Genomic DNA, 22,491 nt, shown 5'->3' with positions numbered 1-22,491 from the left:
GGCTATCCAACATTAATGGAACTAGGTTAGTGAAGTAACTTTTTATCTCTCAAGTGCTTCTTGTACAGACTTAATGAAAGTTTCCCATGCTCTTATCATTCAATGAGGTCATGCCTAATCTGTAACCTCACTCCAAACATCTACCTTTTCCACATGCTGTAAGGTTAACATAAGTCTATCAAGCTCTGATTTAAAATGAGTAATTGATCTAGCATCAACTGCCATTTAGGGAACAGAATCCCAAATTCCTATTTCCTCTGGAAGAAATGTAGATGTCTGACTGGGTCTTTTGATTATAAGCAAGCTAATTGTTGCCGGGTAGTTTGACATGTCATTGGATAACAAAACTTCATTGGGAAACCTTCAGTATTATAGCATTTTCTTTTATTGTATAATTGAAGATTTTCCTCCCTTGAGTTGTGAAGGCAACTTATGTCGAGGAATTTAGAAACACAATCTGGCTGAGAAACTGTCTCAGTTGCTGGCACTCAAACTTTAAATCAGAGGTTGTGGGTTTAAGTTCCACCCCATTTCAAAAACTTGAGGACAAAAATCTAAACTGGAATTTTGGTGCTCGATGAGACGTTAAGCTAAGGTCCCAGTGTCCATTCAGATAAATGTACAACATTCCATGAAACAATTTTGAAGAATAATAAAGGAGTTTTTGGCTAATATTATCTGGCTCTCTCTATCACAAAAACAAATGACCACAGTATCTGTGGTAGATACTGACTACTCTCTTACCTATATTATAATGATGAGAGTATTCAAATAGAATTCACTGGCTGTAAAGCATTTTGGGAAATCTTGGGCTGGGAAAGACATTTTTTTTAAACAATTTTCTGTATGTCGTTTGGAAAATGTTAAAGTGTTACGTAATTTTCCACTTTTTTTGTTCTGATATAACAGAGCTGCCAAAAAAGTACAGAATGATCCGAAGAAAGAAAACCTCAACCCTAAAATCGAGAAAAAGACCAATTCAAACAGGCATAAAGCACGTGGCTTAACAGCCATGGAACCGATTGATGATGTCTATCAGGTCCAGTATTATCCAAAGCCAGTGTTTGACATTGAGACAGCAATTGACTCTCTGAAGAAGTTTCAGCAGTTAGATTTTACATACCCAAAACAGCCTGTTTACATTGATTTGCAGCTTGACATGAAACTGGAAAAGAAGGTATCGTTCTCAAGTATCTGCTTTACATTCTTGACTATAAGTCCAGCGTCATAGAAAGCCTTAAAACATTATGGAAAAGCCTAAATTACCATTTTTAAAATTCCATTTCTGAGAGGAATCGGTTAAGTTTCTCCAAGTGTTTCTTTATATTTACTTAAACAGACAGCTGTTGAGCTTTTACTTATTATGGCACAAGCAGGCCTTTCAGTCCATCATTTCCATGCCAGCTCCCAGCTGAGCAATCCCTTGAGTCCCATGCCCCTTCTCTTTCCTTTGTAGCCCTTCAATATATTCTTTCTTTTGCATGACCATCAGCTTCCTGTGTTCTTTTTGCGATTAACCTGGAGTAATTTATCGCAGCCATTTATCGTGCCAGTATCTCTAGGATGTGGGCAGAAATTGGAACACCCAGAAGAAACTTGCACAGTAATGCAGAGAGTGTGCAAATTCCACCCAGGCATCATCCGAGGTTCAGGATCAAACCTGATCCCTGAAGCTGTGAGGTGGCAGCACTAATTGTTGAACCCTCATGCCATATTAGTTCCCCTTTCATTTAGATACAAATATTGTATAGTAAAACTCTGTGAATCCAGCACACTTGAGACTTTGGTGGTGGTGGACTAGCAGATTTTCTGGACTATCATATGTCCTTTTATTACTACTTCAACAAAATTTTAATTCACTATTTAAGGGAAACTGGTAAGTTTGAAGGGAATGCAGGAAAAAGAACCAGGTAATTGTCAGAGAAGTGGACAGGGAGCGCAGCAAACATCACCCAGTGATCCAGATTTCTGAATGGATGGATATCAGATTATTGGAGTTTTAATGTAAATAGTTCCCAGCATTTATGTAGTTTCTGGTACATTTTCCTAGAATTGGAATCTGTTCTTTAAATGTTCAGCCTAGATACACTGAATGAATCAAGTCTGTTAATGTTGGGTCTTATTTCCTTTTAACTAGTTCTACTATCCATCAGGTAATTGTCAGCCATAAAATGTTAACAAAGTACTGTGACATAAATTCACACCCACCTCCAACTAACATTTTGTTCATGTACATTTCTTTGTTTATAAATACAGAGCGAGGCCAAATGACTAAGAACTGCAATGTTTATTGTGCTGGCAATTTGAAAGCAGTTGGTTCAGGGTTGAGATATTTTTGTACTTACGAAATAATTATTTTAAATAAAATCATCTTTAATTTTCCTTCCCCATTTTACACTGCCTTATTCTTCCTTCAAAAGAGCAGAAGAATTGCTAATAGATTCTGTCATTGCTACTTCATGAGTCAGCTGCATGAGGGTATGAGAATGGATTATGGAGTATTTCTTGTTTTTAAGTTATTCTTTAGAATGTTTCTTGATGGCAGCTGCTTAACAACATGACAATAATATTAGAAACTTAGACAGGTGGGTTATGTTGACCACAACAAAATGCCCCCCTTCCCCCTGCCCCCCCCACCCCTATGAAATAACTTGGATACAAATGTTAATTACACTTTGTGACGCTTCGTTCGTGACTTGAGATTTTTCTTGTATCCAGAAAAAAGTGGATCCATTTGTCAGAGTTGTACAGTTGCCGTATTCTTTTATGACAAAGCCCAACAGTGTGGTTGTGTTCACAGAGGTGAGTAAGAATTGTATATACGTTTAACTTTATTAGTTTTAGGAGTGCCTTGTAATTGAGGATGATGCAGATTCTTGTGTGTTCCATGGATGGGATGTAAATCTGGATAAGCTGTCCTAGACTGCCAAAGACAAGGATGATATGTTTGTTGACTGAAGTGTTCTAGAGCTTAGTGATGGATGAGAGAAGGGAGATTGCCAAAATGGAAAATTAAACATGTCAGGTCTGATTTATTTTATCCCTTGCATAATTTGTTTTTCTGACTTTCCAGAAGCTGCAATTTGGCTAGATATCCTATGAAAAATCTACAATTTTAATCATGTTTATTCTGTTACTGATTTTATCATCTTTCAGGTATGGGATTACCTCCAATAGTATCCTCCAATTGGGATGTATTAAAGAAAAAAAAACTACAGATGTTGGAAAACTGTAATAAAAATACAGAATGCTGAAAACACTCAGCAGGTCAGGCAGCATCAGTGGAAAGAGAAAGTTAATGTTTCAGGTCAAAGATGCTTTGTTAGAACTTTTTTGTTTTTGACAAAGGGTCTTCAAGCTGAAAATTAACTCTTCCTGCAAATGCTACTTGACCTGCTGAATGTTTCCAGGATGTATTAAAGTCTCTTCAATAACAGTTAATATCATATCTGAAATACTGTTCTCCCTGCAGAATCCAGAAGAAGTTACTGTTGCTCAGCAGCATGGAGCAGATGTTGTGGGTGGAATGGAGCTTGTACAAAAAGTATGTACTTCTGATAAAATTGAATTTATTTTTCACAGCTGAAAGTGAATGCACCATCAAAAATGTTCTTATTATCATTCTGATCTACTAGTAGAGTTTGTTAAATGGTGATCTTGTTTTTAGGATTTCATAATTGAAAACTATCGTGCATCTTGCCTTATAATAACATAAACCATGGAGCAAAGTGCAAAGCAGCTGTTTCTGGAACTATCATTATTTGGGGATCATTCGGGCCTCCTTTGCAGGTTTCTCTCCCTCCCCAAATTCTCAGTGCAAGGATGCAGCTGTTGTGGAGAGAAATGTTCTTTGTGAATGAAGAGAAATTGTGTTGTCTCTGCAACATGACTCTCAAATTTGGAGGAAGTGGTGATTATTTTATTTTTCCATTATGAATGCTGGGTACTCTTTATTTGACAAAAGCTATTACTTTTGTAGAACACTTCTGCCTTGTGTTGACCACCTTCTCACATGTGAAGAGTGAGAGGGACTTTCTTGCCCAAGTCAACCAACATGTCTGTGCATTCTTTCAACAGTTGTTTGCACTCCTCGCTTATGATCATGCCATTATCATCCTTCCTTTGGCTTCTAGTCATGGATTCATTACTTTGAGGACTTAGTGATTAGGGAGTGAAGATCACAGGTCTCTGCTTTTCTAGAGAGAGAGACTAATGATGAGTCCCAGATATCAGTCACTCTTCTTCAGGCTCACCCAAAAATCTGCAATTAATTCATATACATATTAAAACCCCCACCCCCCCCACCCAAATCTCTCTTAATTCGTTTTACAGCTTACTCCTTTTTTTGTCCTGTAGCTATCCTAATAAATATAAGAACTGCAGTTCACTGATGTTGTAATCTGCTGCAAGCATCAGCAGTTGGAAATTAGAATGGAATATATTAAGTGAAGAGAGCTGAATGCTGCTGCTTGGAATTGGAATCAATGTTGTTGCAGCTGATTAAGTCCTGATCATAATCTCAACTGATTTTTCAAGGTTATTGAAAATGTTTACTCTACATTCCTTGGTCATTTTGAAAGTTGAGATAGCCTTGTTCTTTGTTTCTACAGTTTGTAGGTTTCACTGTGAATCAAATATTAAACATGCCATTGACAAAAATAGCTTATCATTTAAGTCCCTGTAATTTAATTTGCAGATTTGCTATTTTGCTAGCTTAAATGCTTTACTTTTTCTATACTCATGACTGTGTGGCTAAGCACAGCTCAAACACCATCTATAAATTCGCCAATGACACCACTGTTGTTGGCAGAATCTCAAATGTCGATGAGGAGGTGCACAGGAGTGAGATAGATTGGCTGGTTGAGTGGTGTCGTAAAAACAACCCCGCACTCAACATCAGCAAGACCAAGGAATTGATTGTGGACTTCAGGAAGGGGAAGTCGGGAGAACACACACCAGTCCTCACTGAGGGGTCAGCGGTGGAAAGGGTGAGCAGCTTCAACTTCTTGGGCGTCAACATCTCAGAGGACCTATCTTGGGCCCAGCACCTTGATGCACTCATGAAGAAGGCACACCAGTGGCTCTACTTCCTTGGGAGTTTCAGTAGATTTGGTATGTCACCAAAGTCTCTTGCAAATTTCTATAGATATATGGGGGAGAGCATTCTGACTGGTTGCATCACTGCCTGGTATGGGGGCTCCAATATGCAGGATCGAAAGAGGCTGCAGAGGGTTGTAGGTTCAGCCAGCTCCATCATGGGCACAACCCTCCCTAACATCGAGGACATCTTCAAGAAGGCAGCATCCATTATTAAGGACCCTCACCGTCCAGGACGTGCCCTCTTCACGTTACTACCATTGGGGAGGAAGTACAGGGGCCTGAAGACCCACACTCAATGTTTTAGGAACAGCTCCTTCCCTCTGCCATCAGATTTCTGAATGGTCCATGAACATTACCTGATTATTCCTCTTTTGCACTATTTATTTATTTTTGTAACTTATAGTAATTTTTCTGTATTGCACTATACTGCTGCCTCAAAACAAATTTCACAACATATGTCAGTGATAATAAACCTGATTCTGATTGTGCAGTGCCCTTGTTGTTCAGTGCCCAACACTGAAACTGCAACACTGCAGACTCTGCCAGGGAAATTACCTTCACACCACCTAGCCTGTCAAGTACCCTCAGAAACATGCATGTTTCATTGAGATTATATACCTGTTCTACTTAATATTTCCTTAGGACAGCCATGCTAGCCCCAGAATGTTCACTATCTTGCTTCCAATGAAATTCAGTAACATGCAGGGATGCTTCACTAAACTCCTGATGATTGTTGCAAAGCTTCCTTCCTTTTGTAACCCATTCCTCTTTCAAAAAAAAGGCCAATATTCCATCTGCCTACTTCATTAACTGCATGGTAGTTTTGTGTTTCTTGTACAATAATACCCACAACTCGCTAAACACCAACATTTAATGTGCTTGAACAATTAAAATCTGTTTTTTTAAATTTTCCAAACAAGGAAGATGATCTTGTATTTTCTCACAATATACACATCTTCTGTTATTTTGCTTACTTACTTGATCTGTCTATAGCCCTTGCAGCCATTTTGTGTCCATCTCACAATGTACAGTCCCACTTTTCAAGTTTGCTGACAATACAGAGAATATACTATGCTTAGTCTCCAGCTTTTTCAGTAATATAAATTGTAAATAACTGAACTCCAAACAGTAATCCATGAAGTACCCTGTTAGTTACAGCTTGTCAACTGAAATAACCTATTTATCTTCCCTTTCCATTTTCTATGCATTGGCAAGTCTTCTTTCCACACTGATATATTGCTCACAAATTCATGAGCTACTGTCTTATGGAGTAAACTTTTTCTTTGCACCTTTTTTGAATACCTTTAGATATTCAAAAACACTACATTCACCAACACATCTTTATCTTGCTTGTTACTTCCTCAATTAATTCTAAATTACTGGGTGGACAGAGGAAGATTCAAGAATGTGCTCCAAGCTTCCAAGAAATGTAGCATCCCTACTGACTCTGAGGAATCTCTTGCCCATGACCACTCAAATTGGAGAAGGGCGTTTGGAATATCATTGAGGACCTTGCTTCCATGCATTCGACGAACACTGAGGCCCTGCGTAAGTGGTGGCGGATCAGACCACCTCACATGTCCATCTCATTGGCCTCCACGTGGATGAGTCTATGGTTCCCACATTGGTCTAATTAGTCATCATAGATCCCAGAAAAACTGGCTGGAAGTAAGTCATCCTTGATCCTGGGAGACTGCCACAAAAGAAGAAATTCTATTAAATTTGTTAAATGCTCTTTCGCTTAATAAAACATAGTTCATTGTTTTCTCTTTCCCTCCTTCCTTTCTTGAATAATGTTGCCTTTTCAGTTTTCCATTGGGACCTTCCCCAAATGTAGGAAATTGTGGAAGATCTTGATCAGAACATCCACTATTTCTGCAGCAATCCTGGATGTAGGCTATCAGGCCAGGGGATTTGTCAACTATTAGCCTTGGTAGTTTGCCTAATACATTTTCTTTATTGATATTAGTTGTTTTAAGTTCCTCTCTCTCTTGGCCCATGTTTACCCATTAGTTTTGAGATACTATTACAGCCTTTTAAAGTGAAGTAGACACAAAATATTAGTTTTGGCATTTTTCTTCATTATTCCCTGTTATTAATTCTACTGTCTCAACTTCGAAGGGACCAATGTTGACTTTTGCTGCAGTCTTGCTTTACATATCTGTAGAAGTTCTTACAATCTTTTTATTTGCTAATTTTATGTCATTCCCTTTTCACTCTCCTTATTCATTTTGACCATTTCTGCAATCTAGAACTTTATTTCCACGTGACCAGCAATCCTTCCAGTTTTGGTATTGTTTGCAAACTTCTTAATCATGTCCCCTATGTTTAAGTATAAATGATTGATGTATATACCCAAAAGCAAGAAATTGAGCTCTGAGGCCTGCATTATCCCTACTCGTGCAGCATTCCATTCATTAAAACTAGCATCAACCATTACCCTTTGCTTTTTCTCATTAGGTCCCATTTGAATCAAATTTACCACTTTCCATTGTCTCACTTGGGCTTTGACTTTCCTTATCCATCTGCCATATAGGTCCTTGTCAAACTCCTTGCTGAAATCCTTGGGGTAGAAAGACAACATCAAATATGCTGCATCATTGGCCCTCCTTGTATTACCTTCTTAATTTTGGCCAGATAGTCAGACATAACCTTCCCTGTTAATTGTCTGTGATTAAACTATTCTACTCTAAAGGTTGGCATAGGAGCACAGCAGATAGTGCTGTCACCTCACAGATCCAGGAACCAGAGTATGACACTGACCTCTGGTGTTCTCTGAAGTTTGCTCATTCTCTCCATGACTGTCTAATGTTCTTATGGATGCTCTGGCTCCAAAGACATGTTGGTAGATCAATTAACTATTGTAAGTTACCCCAGAGTGTCGGTTACTGGTAAAAGGAATCAAAAGAAGATGAGCATGTGTGAGAGATAATAAGTTACAGGGATACAGGGAAATGGGAGAGGGAATGGGGACTAATAGGAACCTGCCTGGGAGCAGTTATGGATCAGATGGCCTGAATGGCTGCCTTCTTTGTGGTTATAAGTATAAGATGAATGTTTAATTACACTGTCCCCATTGATCATGTTACATTGTCAGGTGTACCTTATATTTTATCTTTTTTTACAAGCCTATAGTGAAGTGGCTTTCTAAGGACATTACAATGTAACATTCTTCATTCAGTGATACATAACCTGTACTAGGTTCTCATTAACTTTTCTGTGTACTATGGATTAATTTGCACACAGAATAATCTACACAAAAATTTTGTTTTCTGAAGAAATAAATTTGTGAGGAATAAGAAGTAAATATAAAATTTTAGACAGCTTTCTCCTTTCTGTGTGAATTTAAAGAGCAAGCTGTTGGAAAGAGAAAGACAGCAAGGCAAAGTGACTCTGGAAGAAAGAGGTCAAAATAATGGCCAAAAAATCATCTTTGGCTGATGGAAAGGAGAGATCAGCATTGGAGGAGTGAAGAATGGCAACAAAGCAAGGCGTAAGCAGTTTTTATATAAGGAAACTGAGCATCAGAAATTCATTTTAAGCTAAATTTCTGGAAGAAACACATTGTGTTAATTTTGAAGGCGAATTGTGTTCAGTGGGTTAAAGTTTGTTTATTTAAGAACTGAAGGCCAGCCAACAGTCTAGCAGTCTTCATTATAGTGTGCTATACTAAATGTAATAAATATTAAGTCTTTCAAATGCTGCTTTGATGCAATGTGTATAGTGTTAATATGGCTACATCTTAAAAGAGTAATGAATGAAAGCTTTAGGACTTTCTCCCCACAATTTCATCAATTGACGGTTTTATTCCATGTATACCATTGTTTCCTTCTGTGTTGGAGTTTCATTTTTTTCCTTCTAAATTAGTTATTCAAGATTTTAGCCCTAAACATCTAAATCCCTGTCAGCATTGGGAATTCTCAGGTCACCAACACCAGGGGCAGAGTAAAATCTTTTTCTCAGCAATTTACATCAGTCCCAAACACTTTCTCACTTGTGCATTTTTCCACTTCCTTGACATCTTATCTTTGCTGCTTTGTGAAATTGTTATAAGCAAATTTTATAGGAACTTTTAATAACATTTGAGACTTCACCAAAACTTATTTCAAATAGGATCCTTGCACGTTATAGAGAAGAAACATTGATCCATCAAATCAGTTAAATGCGGACAGTTCTCACAGGTTTTTATTAGGTGCTTTAAAAATGTGTCACAATGGTTATAAATGATTTTGATAAAAGTGGAGAGCTTACACATGTTGTAATACCAGTAGCCAATGAAACAGAAAGTTGAATTGGGACATGTTGAAAATAGATATATTGGTGAACAAGTTGTCCAACTCATTTGTGTACCTTATTGTTCATTACTGAATCCTCTTTTTCTTTATTTTCAGATCTTGGATGAAGAAGTTCAAGGGGATTTCTATGTCTCTGCTCCTGACATGGTATCCAAACTGGTGCCTCTAAAAAACAAGCTAAGGAAGAAGTTTCCTAAAAGCAAACGGGGTAAATAAAAATAATGACCACATTTATGTACTTGTGTTTTAGAAGTTAAAAAGTGATAATATACGATAATTCCATTGGAAAGTTTATATCAAAGTACTGTTTTTTAATACTTTCCTGCAGAAACTGTCAAAATCCAAGTAGATTACTGAATGACTCTTACTCGAGGAGTTAAATTATGCTTCCTTTTGTAGTAGAAACAAACTTTACACTTTCAGCCTGATAGTTGGAAACGAACTTTGAGTTGTGAAAATGAAATGTAAGTGTCATTTACAGTGCCTTTCTTCTTTGGGTTTGTTTTTTTTTGTTATTAAAAATTGTGCTTTTAACATCCAAAAGCATTGATTTAGTTGTGATGCTACTGTTTTTAAGATGCAGTATTTGTTATGATCTATTGATGAGGATATGTTTATTTTCAAACATTTTTATCAAAAATTATAGAAAATTACTTTTACTTTGTTCTCCAAAGCTGCTTATCGTCATTTTCATGTTTAATATGTTAATACTATGCTCTCCTAACTAAATTTATGTATTTAAAATTGTAATGGTTCCAATACTGACAATTCAGGAACATTGTAGTTTACATCCCTCCAGTCCAAAAATACCTATTGAATTCTACTTTATTTTCTGTCCCTTAACTAACTTACTAACTATGCTGCCACATTTCCTTTAATATTATTATAGGAAATGCTTGCAATGTAGTACCTGTTTTTGATAATGGGTATAACTGGAAAAACTAACAATCTTTCGATATGCTTTCACAAAAGAAACCTGAATTATTTTGCTTTCTGTAACTGACATGCTGGACCTTCACCACTCTGTGGAGCTGTGGCAAGCTTATGTATTGAAGTAGAACAGTGGTTCCTGTTAACTTGTGTTCTTTTTAATGATGTCTGATATTCATGTTGTTCTCATGCAGCACTCTGGGAATTTGTGCCTGTTATAATAATGGAAAATATAATGATCTATTTTAAATTAAAAAAAAACAAATTGACAACAGGCATTTGCAGATTTTATTGTCACATAATACTGCAACGCACTGTGCAGAAATGATGGAACAAAATTTGACATTGTTCCAGATGAACAAGAACAGGAAAGCAGTTGACGATAGTCTCAAAGACAGAGAAAGAAATGGAGAGATTTAGGGACAGAATTTCAGTACTTGTATATTATAAAGTACAAGCATGACTTGAGCAAAACAACTCTTGTGGTCTAAGGTCAAAAAAGTCTTGCATTGTTGCTACTAGTATTCGGTTTTCATTCAGGTCCTCTGTTGTATACAAGAAATGTTCATTTTCAGTCCTGTAAATGATTCTGTGCCTTTTTGGTGTGCAGAATTTGTTTCAGTAAAGTACTGCAATGACTCAAATGAATTTTTCAACTGTGTATTACATTTTTATCAAAATCATTTTTTAAATAATTACAGAGATATAGATAAAAAATTGGAAAATTTGGAACATGGAAGCTGTCTAAAAATATATATATATTTCTATAAAGAAGAGAAAAATAAAAACTGATTCAGCAAGCCACAAAATAAGTGCAATTTTTGCTGTCTAAATGCTGATCAGAGGACACCTGAGCTGTGTTGTTGGATTCTTCATGGAGTCCTACAGGATATTGCAAACAGCATTAGATTTCTCAGCTTTTAGCCTGGAAAAATTGCCCACTGAACCTGTGACAGACTACGTGGACCCATTATGTTCATGTGAAGAAACCATACTGGGGACAGTTATAAGATTTATTTCAATTAATTGAGTTGAGTTTTTTTAAACTTCTTTTAAGTAGTTTTTTTTAATAGTATTTATGAATGTTTGTGAATGTCTTTGCCAGTCACAAACATTGAACTTAAACAACAGTCTGTGAACTTGGGGCAGGGTCTCACTGGCTGTCAATGATATTCTGGTGGGAGAATTGGCCACTTGTGCTTGGAGAGACTCTGCATTACACTGCACCACCGATCAACCAAGAGCTGGCATCTCAGTGGAAAACTATGCCTAGGGACGCACTGAAGGAGTGTGGTCTAAGGCAATCAACAGGTGAAATTGGGCAGCTTGCTGTTCAATGGAAGATTTCTATCTGCCCCCATCCACTCCCAACCCATCTATTTAATTGCTGTCTTATTTGACATGCTGTTTAGTTCAACTACTTGACATGATATTGTTTTTGTAAATAACTATTCTTCGGGGAGCGCATTTTGAATCTGCAGTAATGTTCAATCAATTTCAAATGTTAAAGGAAATCCTGCTTCATCCTGCATAACTGACATTAAAGACACTTTTCCCTGGGCATGTACATGGAATTTGAGATACAAGTACTATTTTAGGATGGGGAAAAAGTTTCCTTTATCAAAAATTTGCTGATATCCAATCTGCTGCAGTGTTGCCTGGTGTACTAACTTACACTAACATATTTCTCCCATTTAAAAATATTGCAGCAGGCTTCTTCTGTTGGATTTCTTTTTAAATCCCATGTTATAATCAAATGTAGCAATCCCATGAGACTTATTGTGTATTTCCATAACCTTGTTTCCCAGGTTCCGTTGGGCACAATATTCCTGAGATGATAAAAGTATTTAAAACTGGCCATGAATACCAGGTGGAACGTGATTGTTATGTTCTTTCTAAAGTAGGAACGGTAAGTTCAACTGGAACATCAAAGGCTTGTTTTATACTTAATGCTTGGTATTTAAAATTGTGATTGAAAGTCACATTGTCTGACTTAACGTCTGCCTGCCACATACCAGTAAGTCACAACTGCAACACATGGTACTTGGTGTCCTTTGAGCCTTCTGACTTAATTTAGCAGACTAATTACCTGGTGGAAATCTGTGCCATTCGTTGTTCATTGGCATACAGGGGTGGTCATGTGACCAGTGTCATGTGTTGTTTGTTCATGGAGTCTAACAGGGCAGTGCAAACATTATTAGATTTCTCAGCTTTTAGGCTGGAAAGTCTGTCCACTGAACCTGTGATTTAAAGCCACCCAAAGCCTGCATGTAATGGTCATCATAGATTTGCTCCAGCCACAATTGTGAATGGGATCTGATTAATGTTAAATGATTACTGTAATATTAGCAATTTGTCAATTACATGTATTGATCACAGCTAAATGATCCCTGCCTATTCTTTTCACTATTTCTTTAAGCTTCACCTAAGGAATATCAATAAGTAAAGCCTATTACCTTAATATTCTTGCCTATATCTAACTTTTTGGAAGAACTAACTTCCTTTCAGAGGATGAAATAATTTTACAGGAGAAAAATACTTGTTAGTTTAAATAGGAAAGAAGATGGGGGAAGGATGTGTAGAACAGAGAGAATATCTGAGGGGGTAGCTGGGGTGGCAGTGGTTACCAGCACAGCAAGTTTCTTCCTCTGTATAATGTGTTGTTAATGATAAGACATTTGCTAAGGAAAGAGATGTGGCTGTGGAAGTGAGTCTTGGTCAAAACCTTGTTGAAGACTACAAGGGAAAGAGAAACCACTGAAAGTGAATAAGGTGAAAGGACAGATGGAAATCCCACCAGAAAGGAGAACTTCAATGTTAGTATTCCTGAAAGAGAAGTGACAATGAATTCAACAGTAAATGATGATAAGTAAAAACTGCAGATGCTGGAAATCTGAAATAAAAACAAAAAGTGCTGGAAAAGCTCAGCAGGTCAGGCAGTATCTGTGGAAAGAGAAATGATCAACATTTTGGGTCTGCAACCTTTCGTCAGAACTGGGGAAGAGAGATACAAGTTAAGCGGGAGAGAAGGTGGTGTAGGGATGTGCAGAACAAAAAGAATGTCTGAGATGGGGAGAGTTGAGATGGCCTGATAGTGGCAGTAACCAGCGCATTAAGCTCTTTGGTACTGTTCTATCATTCATCAAGATTATAGCTGATCTTCAACTTCAATGCCATTTTCCTGTGCAATTCCCCCTTCCTGTATATCTATGTGGGATAGAGAATTCAACGATTCAACATTCTGCGTGAAGACATTTCTTCTCATCTCAATCCTAGATGGCCAAACTCTCATTTGGAAAGATTGTGTCCATAAGCTCTAATATCCTCAACCAGGGAAAACGCCCATCTGCATCCAGCCCATTGAGCCCTATAAGAATTCTCTAAGTTTAAATAAGATTTCCTCTCATTTTTATAAACACTGGAGAATTCAGCCCTTCTCTACTCAAAATCCCCTCAGATGGCAAGACTACCATCCCTATCACCAGTCTCCTGAATCTTCCATACACTCTCTCTATGGCAAGTATATCCTTTTCCAGGTGAAGGAGACCCAAAAATGTATGCAATATTCCAGCTGCGGCCTTGCCAGCGTCCCTTCTAATTGCAGTAAGATATTTATATTGAGCTCCTCTTCTAATGAAGGCCAACATACCATCAGCCTTTCTAATTGCTTGCCGCACTTGCATATTGGCTTTCGGTGATTTGGGTACAAGCACACCCTAAGTTCCTTTGAGTATCAACATTACACCAATATCTCATAATTTAAATTTGCTTTTCTGATTTATGCATCAAAGTGAATAATTTCACATTTTCCACATAGTTGTATGTGCCATGTTCTTGCCCACACACTCAGCTCCTTGAAGCCTGTTTAGAACCTTCTCCTTACTCTTGATCCCACCTAACTTTGTATCGTCAGCAAACTTGGAAATATGAAGTTTGATCTATTCAGCCAAAAAGATTTCCAGTAGATAGGTCAAACATGATTTCCCTTTAATAAATCCATACTGACTCTATTCATTCCTATTATTTTCTTGGTGTTATGCTATTGCATCCTTTATTCCAGATTCCAACATTCATTTCCCCTGATGCCAGGGTAACAGGTCAGTAGTAGTTCCCCCTCTTCCCCTCCACCCCCCCCCCCCCCCCCCCCCCCCCGATAACCAGAGTGTCCACTATTTCTATGTTCAGGCAGGTTTTATGAAGGCAGACACAAAATATTTGTTTAATTCCTCTGCTATTTCTGTACTCCCTATCACAAATTCTTGTGTCACTGTCAGTAAGGGACCCACATGTGTTCTCAATAGTCTTTTCCTTACAAAGCTCTTGCAATCTGCTTTTATGTTCATTGTCAATGTGTTCTTGTATTCTGTCTTGCTTTTCATTATCAATTTCTTGATGCTCCTTTGTTGAGTTCTAAAATGGTTCCAGTCCCAAATATGGTAAAACTGCATTCTACTTTCCCCTCCTCTTTCCCCCCCCCCCCATGCCCTGATCAATGAACCTCCATCCCCTGATACCCAGACTGAGTAAGATACCCCATCTCCATACCTAATGGTTTGAGTCAGACAATCCAGTTTGACATGAAAAAATTGAATTGTTGAAAGTAAAGTCTTTCATATTAGTCAAGCCTGAATTACTCAGAAATGTACCAATTGCAACAGTTGCAAGTTGTATACTTGAGGCTCTAAATCAACATTGCTTTTATAATTTGTTCAGATGTAGGCATCTCCAGATTCCTGCAGCATGTTGGTCCAATTTTGTCATGTTAGGTACATTAAGATATGATATAGTAATTAAATTTGATTATGAAAATTGTAATTTTCAGATAAAATGTGACATATTTCATTTCCCTAGTGCTTACCCTCAAGTATCTCTTTTTGATACTAAATTGCTGAATTTCGGGTGTTTTGATTTACGATACTCTCTAGCCAGGAACTATAGTATTGTGGAACAAAATAATATGTCAAATTTTTAACTTCTATGGAAATAAAACTTGCATTTTCAGTTTAATTTGCAGAAATTAACCTTGCGTAACTTAATGAGAATCAAGAAAATTGCAGATGCTGGAAATCTGAAATAAAAACTGTAAATGTGCAAATATGCAGCAGGTCAGCCAGCATCTGTGGAAAGAGAAAGAGAGTTAACATTTCAGATCAATGACCCATTGTCAGACTCATTCCCTCTACACAGATGCTGCCAGACTTGCTGAGTGTTTCATTCCCTCTACACAGATGCTGCCAGACTTGCTGAGTGTTTCCAGGATTTCCTTTTTAAACAAATTAGTTTGCTTATTAAACCTTTAACAATTGGATTTTTACATGTGCATATGTGACATGCAGATTAAAACTGATCATAATGCAAATATTTTAAGTAGACCTATCCTCAAATTTGACTTTGAAAAATTATCCCATTTCCTTTTATTTCTGTAAACTGAGTTGAAACTTGAAGATGGACTATCAATGGTTTGATATGTATAAAAAGTTTGTACAAGTCCTCCCCGGATTACTCTGGGTTCTCGGGAACAGAATCCTGTCATAACCTGGGGACTTCCTGTATCAGTAGATTGTGAGCACCAATAATCATTTCAATATTGTAATACCCAAGCATTTGAAATTTGTGTGTGGGGAGAGCTACCATGAAGAGATGAATAATTTTATAAATTAAGGCTCCATTGTGTAGAATTAGAAGAATACTTGGACAGCAGCAACGCATTAAAATGTTCATTACTTTCTCCTTAATTATTTCGAAAACAGCTTAAAATTCCTTCAGCCATGTTTGCTACCCCCTTAATATTTTTATCTTTTTACATCCTGTTAGTTCTCCTCCTTGCAAAGATGCTCAAGTCATTTTTCTCTGTAAGATACTTTTGAGATGCATGTTGATGATATGGTATTTTAAAATGTTTAATCATTATGCCACTTCAGTACACTTCATAGCAATGGTAATTACGCATGGGTAGAGCAATGTAGCCTTCGTGTAGTGCCAGTTTTTGCAGGAAATTTATAAGAACTTTGTGCGCAAATGGGTATATTTAATGTGATTTTATCATCCTGCTGACAATTAGCAAACAGCAGACTGACCTAATTGGATCCATTCATTAAAATTGATGATGTGGGATGCAATAATTTAACAAAGATGGGCTGTAGTGGGGGTGGGCGGGAAAGAAAAAAAAGATGAGCTGTAGTCCATTTAGATGTCTCATTTTGTGAAGTCGAAGTTTTCTGAAAAGTCTGACTGTGCTGCTGCTGCTCACAGCTGTTGGATGCTGTACTGTCTTCAGGATATGAGCAGTTGTTCTGATTTCCATTGTTCTTCTGTTGTATGCAGAAAGCATATAGAAAGCTAAACTGGAAGCAGACTTCCGCAGTGCAATTAAATGTTCAGAATGGGTACAGCTAGTCAAAACTCTCTGGTGGTAATTATTTAGAATGATCAACTCCAATGGTATGTATTCCTGTCACTTAATCTTCTGGCAGGAAAACTGTGACTCCTGAGGAGTTTGTCATTTTCAGCAATGTCTCAAATTTGAATTTCAAGAGCAATAGTACAGCAGCAAAGATGGCATGCAAACAGCAGAGCAAGGTGCTAATCATCTAATAATAGCAACAGCAATTATTTAACAAATGCTCTTGGAAGATTGGCACAGTGAGGTTGGCAATATTACCATTAAACAGAAGAGGCTGGCAAGTGGAACAACTTGTAGGAGCAAAACCCATGCTACCCAGCAAAATCAAAGGACTGAAGCAAGAAAACCGATATTTTTGTGGGGCTCAAGATGATGAATGCCCTGGCGCTGCAGAAGCCATCTTTATTATGGTTCTCCCATCACTCCCCTGTGGTGGACATTAAGTACTGCTGTAGGAATTAACATAAAGGATTGAGTTTAATTAATTGACGGTCGTGTAACTTTTGCAATAACTTTATGGTTAGAGCACCATAAATGTGCAATGGCTATTAGAATATACAGAGTTGCCATTGTGGCAATTCACTGCATAAAATCAATAATAGATAATATTCTCTGATTTGTATTTAATCAAGTTCAATGATTATAGTACCAGCATGTAAGTAACATTTTTTTCCCATTTCATTTCATAGAGAAGCTGCAGTAAGCCTAATAATCATTATGGTCATTTGAATGCAGATTAATTACTCAGAAGGTTTCACACCAGTGTTAGAATAATGTAGTTACAGGAGTTGGTGGTAGGCTTTTAGAGTCAATGAGTCATACAGCACAGAAACAGGCCCTTCTGCCCAACCAGCCCATGCCAACCAAGATGCCCATCTAAGCAAGTACTGTTTGCCTGCATTGGGCCCATTTCCCTCCTAAACCTTTCCTATCCAAGTACCTGTCCACATGCCTTTTTAAATGTTGTTAATGAACCTGCCTCAACCACTTCCTCTGGCAGTTCATTCTATATAAAGACCACCCTCTGGGTGAAAAACTTGCCCCTCAGGTCTCCTTTAATGCTTTCCCCTCTTGCCCTCTAGTTTTAGACTCCACTACTCTGGGAAAAGGACTGTGTTCATTTACTCTATCTGTGGCCCTCATGATTTTATACACTTCTATAAAATCACCCCTGATGAGTCTCCTCCACTCCAAGGAATAAATTTCTAGCCTGCTCAACCTCTCTCCATTACCGAGTCCCTCAAGTTCCAGCAATGTCGTCATAAGTCTTTTCTGCTTTTGAGTGATAATTTATTTCTTGAAACTTCTTATGAATGTATCACCAAGAGAATATTTAGATGGAAAATAAACAGAACTCAAAAGAGTTTTGACATGTGCCTCCTTTAATGGTAACTGTTGCAACTGTGGTGTTCAAATGGCAGGAAGTTGTGTGTTTGGTTATTGTAGCTGGAGAGTATGTTTGATGCAGCTGTGTACCAATTGGTTTGTAATCCTTCATTGACTTGGCTTATTTAAATGAAAGTCACAGAAGCTTAAAGAAATGGAAAAGAGATTTGGTATGTGACTAGTTTGGCTTGTAGTTTGGCTGTATGAGGAACTTCCAGAAAATGTATGTTACAGGCAACAGCAGATAATATTGAACATTTGTTTTAGAATAACTGTTGCAAAAAGGGGCAGTTATGTGCTTATATGCTACTGTACTCCATCTGCAACACTAAAAATAAAGTTTAAGTAGTGCCGCAGCTTATTTTCTCTCCTGGATTGAGAACATCAGCTTCTAAGTTCTCAGAGGCTATCAATATATGCTCATGAAGGGCAATAGAGATCAACATACTCTTAACAAGGATGTGGTTTGGTGCTGTGGGCTTTATGAAATGATTTGAATAATGAATTGGTAATATATTTGGATGTTGCTAGTGAACCTTCTGTGCCTGTAAAAGATTATTTTTTGTAAGTTTAACTGGTAGATTGTGGAATAATGGTTTCTAAGTATATTTCCTTATGGTAGATTCAGATTCAATTCATATCATCATTTAATCATAAAATCTGAACCAATTTGGGAAATTTGTAATAATTTACATAAAATCTTATTACAATTTTTTTTTCCAAACAGCACCCTTTAGTTCAGACTCATTGGAGGGAGTGCCCAATGCTAGTGTGGTAAACAACAACTTTTAAGTCGTATCAAAAAGCTGTCAGAAATCTGTTGAAGATTAAAATTGATTACTGTGTAATTTATTTATGAAATGGAAGGTAACTGATAGCATTATTTCCATCTTATTTTTGGTCATATATTGACAGGATAAATATACTTATTTGTGCATAATGTAGCACTAAAGTTATTAAAACTGATGGAATGATCTGTATCGTTCCATATATTTAAATGAGATAGCCATACTTATTGGAATTGATTAATTCTAAAGTGTACATTGGGATCTCAGTGATTTAAGTATTTTGATTTATATTTACGGATTTTTCTTTATGAAGTTAAATACTGTGTCCATTGGCTTTAACTTGAAAAATAAAAATGACTTTAAGCCTCTAAACTCATACTACAGAAGCACTCTGCTATTAATTGAACTACTTCGGTGACTGATTGATGCCTTACTGACTAGGTGCATTAAATTGTTGCTAAAAAGGAGTTAAAATTAAATCTTTGTTGTATTCAGGTGATACCTGTGGATTCAGCAAGTAAAGCTGTTAATGTAACCCCATTGATTTTCTGATTAAATTGCCCACATTACTCTTTTGATTTGATTTGTCTTTTATTTGCCTAGACTTTGTGGTTAACAGTTCACTGCTTTCCTTGAAACCAGTTGCTGCATATATCTTTATGGTGGATTTACCCCACACATACTATGTCATTTGCCCTCCGGTATCAGCAATAAAGCATTCCTCACACACAGTGTTGGTGATCATTAGGAGCTTGGGTAGCTAATTAAACTGAAAGATTCTTACCATCTGCAAATCAGGCAGTAAAAAGTACAGTATTTAATTTTGTTTTAATTTACAAAACAAAATATTGTGTAATGCAAATATGATTAAGGTAGAAGCTAAAATATGACAAACTGTTGGAGAAAAAAGTTAAAAAATTGTTAAAACCATGAAATTTTGAAATGATTATCAGAAGAAATTGGATCCCACATAAAGGAAACATTTTTAGGACCAGGGAAATTGTCAAGCATCAATTAAAGTTCAGCTAACATTATAACCACATTTCCTTCAATACAGAGTAACATTTTTGTGCTTGTTCCAATGGAGAGAAAGCTTTGTAAATCTTCTCAATTCACTGATCCCTATAGATTACAGTAAAGAAAGTTACAATAACGCACCTTGTACAGGAGCAGGAGATCACTGTCTACTGCTGTTTGATTTCCACCCTTGTCTATACACGTGCACACTCTAGGAGTTGCGTTGTATTTCCACTGTTATAATGGTGAAAGTTGATAGACTAACTGTTATTTCCTTTGCAAATTCTGATCCACTATTTTTATTGAGTCCATATTTGATTCACTTTGAATCCTGTTGATTAAAAGCTAGACCAGGATAAAGGAACCAGGAAATAATGGAAACCAAAGTAAACATACCAGCTCAATTGACATCTGAAAAGAAAAACAGATTAATGTTTGGGTCTCAACACTCATGATGGAGGACTAATGATAACTTTTCTCTTTTTGGCTCCTGATTAATTTGCACTTTTTATTATTTTCTATTTTTCCTTGGGTTACAATACATTTTGAAAATAAGATGGCGGAAAAAGCATTAGCAGGATTCACGCACTGTCACCTTCTCAACAATTTTTACTCAATTTCATGGCAAAATAAATTACTTCAGTGCATTTATTATTGCGACTATAGTAGTCATGAATCACTATATACAGGTTTCAAAACATCTCTGCAGATATTATACAAATTTGGTATTCATTGATTTTATTTTCTCTCTTTCAATGCCAGCATATTCAAGATGAAAAGTAACAGTTTAATAACGTGTGATGTATAACTCTTGTACAGTATCAGCTTTTGTTCCGTTGAAGTTTTATTAAAGGAGCCAAGTACTGTGATGGTTGCCCCTGTTGATACTGGAAGCAAATGTAGTAATGTGCATTAGGATTTAGACCTAGAAAATGGTAAAATATACATATGTGTAAGTGTTCCTGTTCAGTTATCACTTTTAGCGTTGTTCATTCTAAAATAAATTATAAGTACATAAGAATTATTGGTATTGGTTTATTATTGTCACTTGTACCGAGGTACAGTGGAAAAACTTGTCTTGCATATTGTTTGTACAGATCAATTCATTACACAGTGTAGAGGTAGTACAGAGAGCATTGAGGTAGTACAGGGTAAAAACAATAACAGAATTCAGAGTAAAGTGTCACAGCTACAGGGAACTGCATTGCAGGTAGACAATAAGGTGCAAGGACAAACAAGTCCGTCTCATCGTATAAGAGAACCGTTCAAAAGTCTTATCACGGTGGGATAGAAGCTGTCCTGAGCCTGGTGATATGTGCCCTCAGGCTTCTGTATCTTCTGCCTGATGGGGGAGGAGAGAAGAGAGAATGACCCAGGTGGCTGGGGTCTTTGATTATACTTGCTGCTTCACCAAGGCAGCGAGAGGTATAGATAGAGTCCATGGAGGGGAGGCTGGTTTCCGTGATGCACTGGGCCGTGTCCACAACTCTCTGCAGTTTCTTATGGTCCTGGGCAGAGCCCTCATCCATGCTTTGCCAGTCATTAAGATCATGACTGATCTTTTAGCTTGGTTTCATTTCCTGCACTCTGTCTCTCTTGATTCCCTTATTATAGAGAAATCTATCAATTTGTCTTTAATATGATTGTGCTTATTCCTCTTTCTGTATTAGTAAGTAGCAGATTTCTCATGGTCTTATGACACATCGAGAAAGTTGTTATCCATAACTGTCTTGTATCAGTGAGAGCAGCTGTCAGGTGATGCCCTGTTGTTAGTTTATATTCAGAATAAAGAACTTGCTAAATATTTCAAATCAATGTTGCAGTTTTATGCTGTTTTTCAAGTTGTTCTTTTGTTCTAGTAAAATATTTCTTCCTCATTGTAACAATTCTTTTAGGAGACAATATGATGGTGGGTATAATTCTAGAATTTGCTCTATCCACTGTTAATATTTAGTTTTCTCCCAACCACTCCTCAGTTATGGTTTGAAATTGTATTCTTGTTTTTCTAGTGAGGGGTGTCATCACATCATTCTTGTTTTCACTTAATATCCTCACTGGTGTATCTGCAACGTGCCAGTAGTTAGAAATCCAGGTTCCAACTATGTTTTTCTATGCCTTTCTCTAACCTTGACATGTTGAGAGTAATTATAGTGTCCACAATTGCCATGGCTGACTCACTTTAAACATGGGAACAAACTTGAGATTTTGTTCACCTTAATCATTCAATACATCTTACAGTGCTCAGATCAATAAATTTTAATTGGTTAGAATTTAGAAACAATAAACATGCTGTATTTGTGCATTTTGCGCACACATCTTGTAGTGGTAATTTCCCTGAGTATGAATTAAATGTTATAATGTTAAATGTGATCTTAATAATATGGCGTAAAACAGTTGACCTGATCTTAAACATTTGTTTAAACTGCTTTATAAAAATACCTTTTAAAATGGATGAAGGAATCAGGAGCATTGTGCAAGATTGGGCTTTAATCTGGGAATGAATTGTAGTTTGTGTATTCATTCAGCAGAAATAATACTTGTGTCTTAAGGGTTGTCTTTGATGCAAAACTGT

General features: G+C 37.0%; 1 protein-coding gene across 4 annotated transcripts in view; it reads left to right on the top strand.

The window, feature by feature from the left end:
- mrpl1 (mitochondrial ribosomal protein L1) overlaps positions 1 to 22,491 on the top strand; it is a 31,874-nt gene that overhangs the window by 5,706 nt on the left and 3,677 nt on the right. For 3 of the 4 annotated variants that reach the window (XM_052043762.1, XM_052043778.1, XM_052043769.1), the window contains 5 exons: positions 910 to 1,177; positions 2,719 to 2,802; positions 3,473 to 3,544; positions 9,492 to 9,603; positions 12,134 to 12,234. In XM_052043762.1, the coding sequence (XP_051899722.1) occupies positions 910 to 1,177; positions 2,719 to 2,802; positions 3,473 to 3,544; positions 9,492 to 9,603; positions 12,134 to 12,234 (637 nt within the window). The remainder of the gene's footprint in view (positions 1 to 909; positions 1,178 to 2,718; positions 2,803 to 3,472; positions 3,545 to 9,491; positions 9,604 to 12,133; positions 12,235 to 22,491) is intronic. The other variant, XM_052043786.1, reaches the window with a different exon arrangement.

Source organism: Pristis pectinata, chromosome 2 (assembly GCF_009764475.1).
Source record: "Pristis pectinata isolate sPriPec2 chromosome 2, sPriPec2.1.pri, whole genome shotgun sequence".
In the NCBI taxonomy this organism is placed as follows: domain Eukaryota; kingdom Metazoa; phylum Chordata; class Chondrichthyes; order Rhinopristiformes; family Pristidae; genus Pristis; species Pristis pectinata.
This window is presented reverse-complemented; position numbering and strand designations above follow the sequence as displayed.